This window comes from Carcharodon carcharias (assembly GCF_017639515.1).
Source record: "Carcharodon carcharias isolate sCarCar2 chromosome 24 unlocalized genomic scaffold, sCarCar2.pri SUPER_24_unloc_2, whole genome shotgun sequence".
NCBI lineage: Eukaryota > Metazoa > Chordata > Chondrichthyes > Lamniformes > Lamnidae > Carcharodon > Carcharodon carcharias.
In genome coordinates, this window is record NW_024470595.1 from 1265827 (window position 1) to 1281445 (window position 15619).

The 15619-nt window shown below is 43.0% G+C and overlaps 1 protein-coding gene across 5 annotated transcripts in view; it reads right to left on the reverse strand.

Annotated features, from left to right (window-relative positions):
* The window catches only part of LOC121273517 (NACHT, LRR and PYD domains-containing protein 3-like), a 92511-nt gene that overhangs the window by 22235 nt on the left and 54657 nt on the right, over nt 1-15619 (reverse strand). For all 5 annotated transcript variants that reach the window (XM_041180682.1, XM_041180683.1, XM_041180684.1 and 2 more), the window contains 2 exons: nt 10745-12482; nt 5108-5194 (listed from right to left, as the gene is read on the reverse strand). In XM_041180682.1, the coding sequence (XP_041036616.1) occupies nt 5108-5194; nt 10745-12482 (1825 nt within the window). The remainder of the gene's footprint in view (nt 1-5107; nt 5195-10744; nt 12483-15619) is intronic.

Genomic DNA, 15619 nt, shown 5'->3' on the forward strand with positions numbered 1-15619 from the left:
TTTCGAGATAGTCTCTTAGAGCAGTATGTTCTGGAACCAACCAGGGAGCAGGTTATATTAGACTTGGTATTGTGTAATGTGACAGGATTAATTAGTGACCTGAAAGTGAAGGCACAACTAAGTAGCAGCGACCACAAAATGATTGAATTTTACATCCAGTTTGAAAGGGAGGAGAATGGGTCTGAGACTCGTACCTTAAATGTAAGTAAGGGCAACTATGTGGGCATGAAAGCTGAGCAAGCAGAAGTGAACTGGGACACTTAACTTTAGGATAAGTCAACAGAGAAACATTAAAGGGGATATTTCAGAATATTCAGAATAAGTATATTCCTACGATAAAGAAAAAAATCCTTAACTTATTTAGATAACCATCCGTGGTTAACTAAAGGAGTTTTGGTAAACATCAAACGTAAGGAAAATGCACATAACAGTGCAAAGATGAGTGGCAGGACAGATGAGCTGTGTTCAGAGCTGGAGAGGAACTTGCAGTGGGAGGGGGAGGATCCAATTGTCATAGAGCATGTAAGTACCAATGACATAGGCCGGAAAAGGAAAGAGGTTCTGCAAAGTCAGTGTGAAGGTCTCAGTACCAAATTCAGAAGCAGAGCGTCAAACGTACTACTTTCTGCGATATTAGCTGAGCCACGTGCAAATTGGCAACAGGCAAATGAAATTAGAGAGACAAATGCGTGGCTCAAAGACTGGTGTGGGAGGAATGGGTTCCAGGTTGTGGGGCACCAGCACCAGTACTGAGGAAAGTTGGGGCTGTACCATGGAACAGTCCACACCTGAACCATGCTGGGATGAGTGTTCCTGTCAATTCCGTAACGCGGGAAGTAGAGAGGGCCTTGAAATAAACAGGGTGCACAGGGAAGGGTTGGGGTTGGGGTGGGGGTGGTGAGTGAGGGATCAAACTTGGCTAGATGTAGCAAATCAAAGGGCAGAGTCAAGAAAGGAAAACAAAATAGTAATATGTGAAACGAGGGACAGAGAATGGCAGGAAAGGCCAAAGGGAAAGGACAGAGAATACACCAACAGTCAAAACGAGATGTTACAAAGATAACAAAGGCAAAACTATTGGCTTTGTATCTGAATGCATGGAGAATTCATAACAAAGTAAATGAATTGATAGAGCAACTGAAGTAAATAAATATGACCTGATAGACATTATGGAGAAGTGGCTGCAGGATGACAAGGATTCAGTCCTGAATACTGAGGGGTGCATGACATTGAAGAAGAATAGGAAGTTCGGTAAAGGTGGAGGGGTAGCACTGGTAATCAAATATAGCATTGGTGCAACAGTTAGAGATGACCTTCCTTTAGGAGATCAGGACATCGAATTGGTTTGAGTGGGAATGAGAAATAGTAGGGGAAAAAGTCACTAGTGGGACTGGTCAACAGGCCCCCTAACACTAACCACAATGGAGGACAAGAAGAAATGTTGGGTGGTTGTGTTAAAGGGACGGCAATAATCATGGGTGATTTTATTCTACATATAAACTGGAAAAATCAGATTGGCAGTGTAGCCTGGATGAGGAGCCCTTACAATGCTTTCGAGATAGTTTCTTGGAGCAGCCTGTTCTGGAACCAACCAGGGAACATGTTATATTAGACTTGGTATTGTGTAACGTGACAAGATTAATTAGCAACCTGAAAGTGAAGGCACAACTAAGTAACAGGGACCACAATATGATTGTATTTTACATCTAGCTTGAAAGGGAGGAGAATGGGTCTGAGCCTAGTACCTTACACTTAAATAAGGGCAACTATGTGGGCATGAAAGCTGAGCAAACAGAAGTGAACTGGGATACTTAGCTTTAGGATATGTCAATAGAGAAACATCAAAGGGGATATTTCAGGATATTCAGAATAAGTATATTCCTACGATAAAGAAAAAAATCCTTAACTTACTTAAATAACCATCCGTGGTTAACTAAAGGAGTTCAGGTAAGCATCAAATGTAAGGAAAATGCATATAACAGTGCAAAGATGAGTGGCAGGACAGATGATTGGTATATAAAGAATGACTAAAAGGTTAAACAGGAGAAATAAATTAGAGCATGAGTGGAAGCTAGCTAGAAATGTAAAAATGGACAACAAGAGTTTCTACAGCTACGTAAAAATGAAACGACTAAGTAAAGTGAGTGTTGGTCCTCTAGAGAGTGACAGTGGGGAGTTATTAGTAGATAATAAAGAAACGGCGAATGAAATGAAGAATATTATATTTCTGTGTCACTGCAGAGGATACAAAAAACATTCCAGTAATAGCTGCAAATCAGAAGGTGAAAGGGAGAGAGGAACTTGGTGAAAATTCAATCACTAAGGAAGTGGTACAGAGCAACCTGATGGAGCTGTGGGCTGACAAGTCTCCTCGCCCTGATGGACGACACCCTTGCATCTTAAAAGTGGTGTGGAACAAGGTATATGGTGTGTTGGTGCCAATTTTCCAAAATTCACTAGATTCTGGAAATGTTCCATCAGATTGGAAAGTTGCAAATATAACCTGTCTAGTGAAGAAGGGAGGGAGGCACAAAACAGGAAAGTATCAGTATTTGTGGTGGGGATAGTTGTCAAAATTGATCATTAAGGGGGTTATAGCTAAACACTGCGATAAACTCGGGTAATCAGGTAGAGTCAGCATGGTTTTGTGGAAGGAAAATCATGGACAGAAATGGATGGGGTTTGGGTGGGGTCGGGCGCAATCCCGATGGGTACCCCAGTTTGAGGCCATGCCACCAATTTACGTGGACGGGACAATTAAAGCTCAGCCAGTGTGACGCACACCCCCGAAACGCTGAACGCTCCCTGTGAGGGGAGTGGGGCTGGGGTTGGATTCCCTGAGTCAGGGCCTGCGCCCTTTCAGACATGCGCGGGTGAAAGAGGCAGAAACCTCCCTGAGGCATGGAGCGGCCTCACCGAGATTACATGCGGAATGAAAGTTTTTATTAATGATGCAAAAAAAAATTTAGACATGTCCCCTCGTGTGATAGCGTTTATCAAATGTTTAAAAATGTTTTATTTAATTAATTCACCCTTCATGAAACCTCATCCCACCCATGGATGGGGTTTCATGAAAAATGTGAAGGCCACCTGGACTCTTTGCCTGTCCTCCAACCTTAAGGTTGGACAGGCAGCATTCTGAACTACTTTAAACACTTTCTTAATGGCCTCAACAGGCTGCTCACCCACCAAACTGAAAATCTAAATAGCGGGCGGTGACGCTGAGACTCCCGTCCGATGTCACCGTGCGTCATTTTATGCATCGGCGACAGGCCCCACCCACGCTCACCAACCCGAAAAATCTGCCCATATTTAACCAGTTTATTGGGAATTATTTGAAGGAGTAATATGCACTGTGGATAAAGGGAGCTTGTAGATATACTGTACTTGAATTTCCAGAAGGTGTTTGATAAGGTGCCATGCCAAAGGTTACTGTGGAAATTAAATGCTTGTGGTGTAGAGGGTAACATATTAGCATGGATAGGAGATTGGTTGGCTGGCAGAAAGGAGAGTATGTATAAATGGGTCTTTTCTCTGAAAAGCAGGATGTCTCGAGTGGAGTCCAGCAGGGATCTGTGCTGGGGTCTCAGCCTTTTACAATTTGCATCAATGATTCACATGAAGGGAGTGATGGCATGGTCGCTAAATTTTCAGATGACGCAAATAATAGGTTGGAAAGTATGTTGTGAAGAGGATAGAAGGAGGTTGCAGATGGATATAGATAAGTTGAATGAGTGAGCAAAAATCTGGCAAACGGATTATAACGTGGGAAAATGTGAAATTGTTCATATTGGCAGGAATAATAAAAAAGTAGAGTATTAATTAAACAGAGAACGACTGCAGAATTCCGAGGTGCAGATGGATATAGGTGTTCTAGTACGAGTCATAAAAAGTTAGGATGCAGGTACAGCAAATAATTCAGAAGCCTAATGGAATGCTGTCCTTTATTAAAGGGGAATTGAACATAGAAGTAATTATGTTATAATTCAGTTACACGGGGCACTGGTAAGACCGTACCTTGAATAGTCTGTAGTTTTGGTCTCCTTATTTATGGAAGGATGTAAATGCATTGGAGACAGTTCATAGGAGGTTTCCTAGATTGATACCTGGAATGAGTGAGCTGTCTTATGGGGAAAGGTTGGACAGAGTGTGCTTGTTTCCACTGGAGTTTAAAATCGTGAGGGGTGATTTGATTTAAGTACATTAGATGCTGAATGGTGTTGATGAGGTGGACATGGAAAAGATTTTTCCTCCTGTGGGTGAGTCCAGAACTCGGGGTCACTGTTTTTAAAATTAAGGTTTTTCACTTCAGGAAAGATATGAGATTTTTTTTCTCTCAGAAAGTTGTGAGCCAGTGGAACTCTCTGCCTCAGAAGGTGGTGGAGGCGGAGTTATTGAATATTTTTAAGGCGGAGCTGGATAGATTCTTGTTAGGCAAGGGAATCAAAGATTATCAGCAGCAGATACGAATGTGAAATTCAAAACACAAGCAGATCAGCCATGATCTTATTGAATAGCAGAGCAGGCTCATGGATCCAAATGACCTACTCCTACTCCTAATCCTATTTCTTATGTTCTTACGTAGTTTCTGTATTTTACTATCTAGATTCCTCAGAGCTGCAGACAGTAGTTTCACTCCAGAATCTTTCAATTTATTATTACTTAGGTCCAGGTTCATCAGTGACTGTTTGTACTGACAGCGGAGGCAAGATCCTTAGCACAAGAATCTGTGAGAGCGTTGTTACAGAGTCTGGAGATCAGAGGGAGGGAAAACAGTGGAAATCTGGACAAAATACAGGCAGGGTGAAAATGGACATGTATGGAGTTACAGAATAGTCAGCACTGCATCGGTCATCTGTGATATGGGTCTACTTCAATAGACCTCAATATCAGTTGTTCCTATAGACACCAGATAATGTGATTTTACCTGTTTTACATCCCTGCCATTTCCATGTCCATTTTCACCCCACTGATTAATATTAATCCTGTTACTGATCCTCATATTAATGTACAGAGTGCCATTAATAACCTAATTCCTGATAATAATTATATACAGTGTCAGACATCCGGTTATTATAAACACAAACTCACACAGTCTGGTACTTACTCCAGTTCCTGTATTTTACAGCCTGGATTCCTCAGGGCCGCAGACAGTAGTTTCACTCCTGAATCTCCCAGATTAATAGAACTCAGTCTAAACAGAGAAGTGAGAACCAGATTAAAACAGGCTGAATTTTCACAATGCTGGTAAGGAACAGGAGCTGGGGTTATTTTGGGTCAGAAACCCACAACCGGTGGGAAAGTGATTAAAGGTATGATTTTTACATGGGGACGTCATTATTTGTCATGGAGTCAGATTTCCTGTTCACTTGGCAGCATCACTGAGGCTGCTGGTTGTCCTGAGGGAGAGATCAGGAGTTTGTACCAAAGCCTTCCACAGCACCAGAGGGAAGTGAGATGTCACAGGGAAGCCCGAGGCTTGGCACCCAGGGCAGGGAATCCCCTCACTTTATCGCTGCCAAACTGGAGGCCATGAGGGAGGGAGCAGGGGAAGCTCCTCTTCCCCGAGGGTGGCAGGAGGAAGCCACCTCATCATGCAGCAGGGGCTCCACTTTGTTCAGCGTCCTCTCCCTTCACCTCCTCTCTCGCTGTTCCCTCGATGAGCTGTGTCATCCCAGTGCCTCATTGTCCTCAAGGTCCACACCTCTCTGGAGAGCCATGTTATGGAGAATGCAGCAGGTTTCCACACTGACAGAGACACTTGCAAGAGGGGATTGGAGGTCCCCACCCGACTGGCCAAGGCACTGGAATCACATCTTCAGAAGCCTGATGTTCTGTTCAATGGTTGTCCAACCATTGTGCCTCTTTCTGGGACTCCCACAGAGAGCTCAGTAACATCACTTGGAGGAATATGCGTTATCCTCTAGGACACACATTTTGGAGGATGAAGTATCGTGGCAGCTGCCAGGAAAGTGAGTGCACACATGGAGGAAGTTTTTGTTGTGGTCACAGAGGAGCCATTGAGGGAGTGGAAGCCCTTCCTGTATGGATTTCCCTGACCAGTCACTGGGTGCCTTGATGGCCAATGGGTACAATCAGTGATACCCTGCTCCTGGGGGAATCCCTGGGTCCCTGCAAAGCCTCCCTGTTATTAAATGAATGCGCTGTCCAGCTCTGGCAAAAAGTGAATCCATGACCTGTGAGATGGCCTGGTGAGCAGCCACATGTGACATGTCTCTAAGGTCCACACCCGATCCTTGGAAGAAGCCAGATGTGAAGGAATTCAATGCCACAATAACCCTGACCAGTGCTGCGAGGTATTCAGCATTGAGGGCACAAATATATGTGGCCACTGCCTGAAGGGTCACAATATCCACCATCACTGGGCCTTGATAACTCCGTCTTCAGCAAGAGTTCCTGCATTGAATGTTTGGCCTCTGTCGCCTTCCTGCCCCTCTTTCCTCTCCCGTGCCCTTCTGATGCCTGGGGTTCTGCCCTCCCTGGGGAGGGTGTTGCCTCTCATCCAACATCTGACAGCTGGAGCCTTCCTTCTAGGAAGGTGTCCTCTCAATTGTTCTTGGCAGCCTTTCTCCCTCTTTTACCTCCGCACTGCTGGGAGTGCCAACTTCATTCAAATCCTGAGTTTCCCTCCGCACTGCTGGGAGTGCCAACCCCATTCAAATCCTGAGTTTCCCTCCGCACTGCTGCGAGTGCCAACCCCATTCAAATTCTGAGTTTCCCTCTGCACTGCTGGGACTGCCAACCCCATTCAAATCCTGAGTTTCCATGCTCCATGCCACCTCCACAGCACCAAGGAACCCCCTTACTAAGTGCCTGTCCCACTGACCTTCTATCGGGCTGTGACAGCCATGGCTGGTTTCCACTCTGTGCCCACTTTCCTTCAGATGAACAGGTAAACTGTCCGCTCCTTTAGAACACTAAATCTCAAACTTTATGATGGGCTTAACAAAGGTCTCAACTGTCTTACTTGAGATTCCTGTCCCAACCCGCCTACTCTTGGTGATTCATGATGAAATGAGCATCAGCATCTTGAAATTGACACACGGCCGGTGCCAGTGTTCTTGGCACTTTCACCTCCTCCCTCCGCTGCCTCTGTTTCCCTCCTTCGGGGAGCCCCGAAATGTAGTTACATTGAATAAAAACTCAGATCAGATTCAATTGTTTTGCCCAATATCACAGGAAACATGGAAGCGACATCAGAAATCAATGCAGAGATTTTACTGTGACTGTAAATTAAATCTATTGGGGGTAATTTGATCTTTTGTGGATAGTTAATGATGGGTGATATTGGATCACCCACCCATACTACAGCTCACCAGATTTTCCTTTCAATTGAACGGAAAAGGAAAGATTGAGCAGTGTAAACTGGTGAACAATTCACTATCACTAATTTGACTACTGGTGAATACCACTTTCACCCCTCTCAATGTTTAATAGATAGAGAGTTGTCTTTGTGCAGCCTCTAAATGTCCCCCAGTTTGGCCTCAATCCCTGATGATCAGAATTACTCTCCTGAAGCTCAGTGACTGGCCCGCCAAGTTTGAGGAAACTTGTTTCATTTCTGTTTTTCATTAATTCTGGTTTTTTATGAGAACGGCCCAATTTTCCAAGAATTAAAGGAGTGATTCCATGTCCTTCATAACTCTGTGTATTACATTGCTCTGTATAATACCTCGGAGTGAATTATATTGTGAAACTCTACTGACTGTTGCTTTAAAATCCATCCCTCTGGATTTTATACAACAAGGAAATGTTATTCTCTCCCCTTAACAAAATTGAAATGTACCTGTTCTCCTCGTTGACAGGGGAGGGGTCTCCCCCACTTTATTTACAATTAAACAGGCTTTACCTTTACTGCAGAAGAGACTATTGCTATAGTTCAGAGAAATTTCCGGGGGTTTCCTAATCCCTCCGAATCCCCACACATGGGGCTGAATAACACACTCCTGTAAGGCGGGGAAGGGGGAACTTGAGCAGAAAGTGGGCGGATCTCTGACACCACCATTCAAACTTGGTGTATGATCCGCTAATTGATCCAATTGCGAACGGAGGGCGGGTTTCAGGCCAACAGGGGGCAAGCATCTGTCCAATCAGTATTGGAGGGCGGCATATCCAGCCTTTGAGGTCATTGGCCTTGACCCGAAATGAAGTCAGTCAGTAATTTAATGGGCCCCCTGGAATGGGGCAGTGTCAGAGGACAGAACAAATGCTGGCATTGTTCACAGCTTGGAGGCTCACTTGGACTTCAGCTATTTCCAGGCTGTTAAGCTGAGTGTTTATTTATGAATCCTGCTGTCTCCATACTTTTCCACTGAGCAGAGCAGGCATTCTTTTTGAACTGTTGCATGGAGGATTTGTCTAGTTGCTGCATGTTTTCCTTCAGAGATGTCAGCGCCATTGGAGCGAGGGGAGAAACAGGGGAGAAGGGCCAAACCAGCCCCTCGATTTAATGAGGACTCACTCAGAGCCCTCGTACATGCAGTGTCCAACCAACATGAGCAGCTGATGCCATCTGGTGGGAAGAGGAAGAAGCCAAGCCAAACACGTGCTGCCTGGGAGCAGGAGCTGAAGAGGTCAGCAATGTTGGGCTTGTCAGGAGAACCTGGCCTCAATGCCAGAAGGGCCTCATTGATCTCATGAAGGTGGCCAGGGTGAGTAAGGCCTCAGTATGTGCAATCTTGTGCCAGTGTGCTGCAGGGCACAGTCATGAAGGCAGGAGGAAAGAGTTTGGCTGGGTCTCCAAGACAACATGATGAACAAAGGCTTCACTGCCATTGACAATGTCTGAGTGTCTTTAAAGCTTTGGTCCAGTAGGAGAGTGGGAGTTTGGTAGAATGTGAAGGTGAGAGATTTGCACAGTATCCAGGCTGCCATGCACTTTACTAATAGAGGGTCCAGCATGTCATTCAGTAATCTGAAATTGTTAACAAGTGGATATTACGCATTCAGGAGGTATGAGCCCACAATGCCCATTTCATAGCCCTATATGATGGACAACAAATAAATACAACACTCAGCAGAACACTAAGCAGACGAAAAAAATGATTCTAATTTATCTGGGTTTGAAATGGCACCTGCACTCCTTAAATTTAGCACTCCCAGCAGTTACTCGTCACATCCTGCCAATCAGAAAAAAGACCCAATGATGCATAGCCTCTGTTTTCTGAAAGCCAGCCAATCTTCTATCCATGCTAATAAGTTAATCCCTACACCATGGTCTTTATTTTATGCAATAACCTTTGATGTGGCACTTTATTAAATGCCTTTGGAAATCCAAGCACAGTATATCTACAGGTTTCCCTCTATCCACTGCACATGTCACTCCTTCAAAGAACTTCATTAAATTGGTTATATATGATTGCCCTTTCAGAAAACCATGTTTACTCTTCCCCATTATCTTGAGTTTCTCTAAGTGCCCAGCTATAACCCCCTTAACGATCGATTCTAACACCTTCCCCACATCAGACGTCAAGCTAGCTGGCTTATGGTTTCCTGCTTCCTGCCTCCCTCCCTACTTGAATAGAGGGGTTATATTTGCTACTTTCCAATCAGATGGAACCTTTCCGGAATCTTGCAAATATTGCAAAATTATCACCAGCGCATACATGACCTCTTTAGCCACCTCTTTTAAGACCCTAAGATGAAGCCCATCAGGACATGGAGTCTTGTCAGCCTGCAGCTCCATCAGTTCACTCAGCACTGCTTCCCTAGTGATTCTAATTTCACCAGGTTCCTCTCTCCCTTCCACGTCTTGATTTCCAGATATTACTGGATATCGTCAAAGTGTGCTAACTGCTGCTGTAAAATCTATCCGCTGGATTTCATGCAACAAGGAAAGTTTATTCTGTCCTGTTACAAAGTTGACATGTCCCTGTTCCCCGAGTTGATATAGGAGGTGTGTTTCCCATGTTGCACCCTATTAACTAACAGTGACATTTACTGCAGGTGCAGCTTTTATTATATTTCAAGGGAATTTCCGCGAGTTCCCTGCTTGCAGCAGTTTCCCAGATGTGGGGTGGATTATCAGAAAATCCTGTTGTAGCTGTTCAACTATCAGTTCTGCCAGAGACTGTCCACTCTGAGTAAGAACCAGTCAATGGTACAGATTCCTGAAATTACTCCCAGTTGTCCAGCGTGTTTCTGCATTCTGGGTATAAACGTGCAATGGGCGACTTCGAACTTATAGATCAGCAGCAGGTTTCTTCATTAAATGAACAGAATTGGGAGCAAATTTAAATAATCAGAATTCGAAAGGTCTTCTTTCGTAATTATCTAAATTTAAGATATTTCACCCTCCCACCAGAAACAATTTGATTAATGATGATGATATATAGGACTTATTTTCCCTTGTGATCAGCACAGCTTACAGTTGATATGGTTTATAATAGTTATTATTATTTAAGTTATTTTATCTCCACTGGTGTTTATTATCCTTAGACTATCTATAATCTGTTCCCTTTGTAAATAATTAGCACTATTTCTTATGATCAAAATCCCACGCTTAAACTATTTAATTGACCATTAAGTATCCCAACAATTTGTTCACAAAGGCATTATTCATATTTTCCAATTTGGAATTTTACACTCATCCTATTTTGTAAAGTTTTTTTCTGACTCGGCCTCTTTTTTCTTGAACTGGAAGTGATTTATTTTTTCATTTGTAAAATAGAAAAAAATACTTCAATAATGAAAATATGAGCCACAGGACCAAACAAGCAATTACCTCAACTTCTGGCATTTGTACAGAATGTTTTCCAGCCGCTGGAGTCCTTCACACTGAATGTTGCACTGGTTTAGATCGAGGCATTTTATTGTATCACAGAGTCCAAGGACATGAGACAGGACCACACAGTCAATCGGGGTCAGTCTCAATCCACTAAATGCAAGTGTTTCCACAGCTCCCAATGTGGCCTGAGCCAGTGCTTTATTCTGAGACTCAAACAGGTAGTGGAATGTATTCAGGAGGTTCCTTTTACCAGTTTCAGTAGCTGTGTTTCCAATCTGACCTTTAACCTTCTCCTTCACCCAGTCAATCACTCGACAGGTTGTTTGATGAAGAAATGGACTCAGAAACTCCTCCAGGGGCCAAGCTGACTGTGGGGAGGAGAGACCAGCAACAAAACGGAGAAATATCTCAAATCTCCCATCTTTTTCACTGTCTGCTTCACTGAGCAGTTTCTGGATGTCCTTGGGATTGGGAGTCAGGAATTGTGCGAGTGCACCTACAAACTCTTGGATGGTGAGGTGTGGGAACGTGTAAACCACATTCTGGGTAGAATCATCTCTCTCCAAAAGTTCCATCAGGAACCCAGACAGGAACTGGGAAGGTTGCAGATTGTACTTGATCAAATCTCCATTTCTAAACACAATCTTCTTCTCAGAGACTCCTGTGAAGGCCATCTCACCAAGCTTCAGGAACACATCACGGGGGCTTTCAATCTCTCGGCCATGGTTTTTCAGAATGTTGTAAATATAGTAGGAATACAGTTGGGTGATGGTCCTGGGAACTTGCTGCTGTTTCCTGTCTCTTTGTGTAAAGAAAGGACCCAGTGACAGACCGAGGATCCAGCAGTAGGAAGGGTTGTAGCACATGGTGTACAAGATCTCGTTCCCCTCCACGTGTTTGAAAACAGCTGCTGCCACCGTCTGATCTTCAAAAAACTTGTTGAAATATTCCTTCCGTTCATCACCAACAAATCCCAGGATTTCAGCCCAGACACTGATCTCAGCCTTTTCCAATAAATGTAATGCAGTGGGGCGGCTGGTCACTAGCACTGAACATCCTGGGAGCAGCTTGTGCTGTATTAAACTGGACACAATGTCAGACACTTCACACCAGCATTCAGGGTCTGTGCACATGAACTGAGGTTCTGTATTTCTCTGATTATCAGCAAAATCAATACTGTCCTTGAATTCATCCAAACCATCGAATATAAACAGCAATCCCTCTGGGTTCTTCCAGAGCTCTCCCAGAACATTCCCAAAGTAAGGATACTGATCCAGGATCAAATTCCTCAAATTTATTCTACTGTTAATATTGTTCAAATCCCGGAATTTAAAACTGAAAACAAATTGAAAGTCTGGAAATATTTTCCCAGTGGCCCAGTCATAAACAATCCTTTGTACCATTGTTGTTTTTCCAATCCCTGGGACTCCACTCACTGCTGCGGAGCTCCCAGATTCAGATTTTCTCAGGGAAAAACTGCTCTGGAATAATTGATCAGTTCGGATTTTTTCCAGTTCTCTCCGGAGATGTTTCTCTCTCCACTCTTCATGGTCCCGGCCTCTTGCCAGCAGTTCATGTTCTACAAGTGTCCGATCTCGAACATTAGAAATGATTGTTAGCTCAGCGTATCGATCAACCAGCTGGAAAATCTTAATCTTCTCCTTTATTAGGATAGTGTTCACTCTCAATGTTTCAGTTTGTACCCGGAGGATCTCCTTGTGTTTCTGCTGAACACCTTCAATTAGAGTAGACAGAAAATATTAGTTGTAGTAACATAAAAGGCTTCTCAATATGATCTTGCTGAATAGGTAGATTCATTTTATGGTTTCAATCGAAGTTTGTGCAGGAATTAAAGCTCAATTATTGGAAACCTCGCTTGAAAGTGAGCAATAGACATGTGAAATTTAAAGTCGTCACTTGGTTCTAATATTTACTGAACATGGAGATTTTATAAAGGCAATATTTTCTCTCTGAGGGTTAACACTTTCTGACCTGCCCTTGCTCTGGACACCTCATTACAAATCCACAAAGGCCCTGGTTATATGGTGGTAGGTGTTCTTGTCAATCAGTTTATGAAATCCTCAGCGAAGCCAATCTTCTGCAGCAATGGTAAATAGGACATTGGATAGGAGTGGGAGAGGGAGTGACTGTAATTGTTCAGGAGTCCCACTGTCATTGCAACCTGCCTTCAGCAAGTTATCTTTGACATCACTGTGCACTTGGAAAGCAAGAGTCCTTCTGGTATTCTGTCAGGCTGTGGGCAGGTTCTCTGAGATATTAGGGCTGATTGGCTCAGTTGACTGAACAGCCAGTGTGGATCAGGTTAGTGCCAACAGCATGGGGTTCGATTCCATTCCAGCTCAAGTGGATCTTGGACCTGCCTCCTTGCCCTACCATGGTTTAGCTGTGAGTTGGACCTGCCTTCGAACAGAGAACTCAAAAAGAATAAATCTTTTCCTGTTGTACTGCGTTTCAGAAACTGCTAACAATTTTTCAGGAGTTTTACACATGCATACATTGATTGTGTTTTTATAATAGTCCTGTCATCTTACTGATCAGAACTAGAAATAGAACTATTTCACTCCATGTAACATTAGAGCAGTAACATTCACAGTTCATTTGAACTGTTTACAAATAATTAGCTTTGCTTCTAGTTTCCCACAATTTAGTGTTTGGAAATTAAAAATATATTTATTCTAATTATTGCATTGGGTTCAAACACAACCCGTGAAATGTTGGATTACTCTTTGAGTAGAATAGTGAGCTCTCTTTCACCGCCATGAGGAAATGGGTCAGTAGATTCCCAGTCACCCTGAATATTCCCTTTCCTCACATTTCTCCATATCAATATTCTGTTGTGTGAATATCTGTAGATATTCTCATTTCAGATCAAAGACTTTCTGACCTCTCATTCTGTTCCGTGAAATAATAAAAATGCAATGTTTCAAATTTCTTTAACATTATCTGTACAATTTAAAAAGGGACAAATGGTGGAAGGGATAATAAGGAATGTTCTTTATGATCACTGGGAAAGGGAAGATGCCTTTAGAAATTCACAACACAACTTCAAATAAATTAGCTTGTGTCGAGAAAATTTGGTGGAGTTTATTGAGGAAGTCACTAGGATAAGGCATGGGAGAAATCTGGTGGACATTGTCACTCTAGACTTTCAGAAAGCCTTTGATAAGCATCCTCACACTAGGTTACTTCATTTGATGGAGTATGAGTTGAAATTTGTAACTCTGGTTTAGGAAGTCTCTTCAATCCCGAACCTCAAATTTAATTTGAAGATATGTTACAAGTGAGCTCTCCCGAGAGCTGGTCCTACACCCATGACTTTTGACAATCTGTAGTCATGAGCTGGACAAGGGTGAAAATATGAATCAGGAGCACAAGTAGTAGGGTGTTAGGAGTACAATATATACGTTTTCAGATGACAAAAACATTGATTTGAAGATTAAGATAGTAGAGGGTGATCAAATCCAATAAAACGTTTAGATGTGCTACAACTGTGGACACACATTGGCAAACAGTGTTCCATTCAGATAACTGTACCTCATACATATTGATTCAGCCAATATTGAATACAAGCATCATTTTCAGGGAACAATACTGAGACAGGGTGAGAGATAAAAAAGATCTTGGTGCTACTGTGTACAGATCACTTAAGGTTCATGATCAATGCAGAAAAACTGTAGTTAAAGCTAACAAAGTATTGAGTTTATATTAATTGAACCAATCAGTGTTAAACAAGGGCTATCACATTGCCTGTCCAGGTTCCCAGTCAGACCACATCTCAATAGTGTGCACAGTTTTGGTTACCCCTACGTGTTGGATAATATAATGCCATTGGAAAAGTTCCAAAGGAGAGCTGCAGGAATGATTCCCAGCTTAGAGAAGCTCAGCTACTCAGACAGGCTGAAGGATTTTAATTTGTTTAATTTCAAGCAGAAAAGATTTACACTAATTTACAGAGACCTAGTAAATACATGGATGCCTGGATAGAGTCCCGATTGATAGATTATGCTAGTTTATCAAATTGGGTAGGACTAGTTTAAACTATGTAAGTGTAGGAATGGACAGCATATTCAGTGTTTCTTTTCTCTGCCAGGAGAATTGTGAGCCTTTGGAATGAGTTTCCAGTTGCTATGGTCAGTGCTGACTCTGAAGAGGGAGCTGGACCAGTTCCTGACTTGGACAGAGATCGCATCATGTAGAAAGTAACTGGCTTATAGGTAACAACTGGACAACACGATTTCCTGAATTGGATTCGATCAACTGAGGAGGTCAGAGAAGAATACGAGGGAACGTTTTCCCACACTGGCTCTGGGCTTTTCTATTTTTGCCTCGACCAGGAGATTGCATGATCCTTGAGAGTGGCAGGGGTGGGGGAGTGGGAGGCAGCAGCAGGAAGAACTGTTTAGCCATCATTGTTGAGCCATTGTGGTGTGGAATTGGCTTGATGGACCTTCTGCGATCTTCCCGCTCAGCATTTGATTTGTTAATGATAGGAATGATTTCTTGGGTGCAGGGAACCCATAACATCTGGCTCAAGGCCCAGCTCTTCACTGTGAGCCCAGAGAATCAGTGCACACACCGGTTCGCATTCTGATTCACAGCATAGTGGGATTCTGGCAGGTGTGTATATAATATCAGAATAGCAAACAGCAGCTGGACTAAGTCAAGAAATGCAATGCCCACATATTTACAGAATACAACAGAAATCATTTCATATGAATTGTAAATTGAATATGTCCATAGTTGAGGATCAATGACAAATCCTCATCATGTTCAATCCTGTTTCCCAGCACTTGATTTTCTGATTTTCAGAATCTGAGAATCTCTAAAACAAAGGTTCCAATCATTCAGATT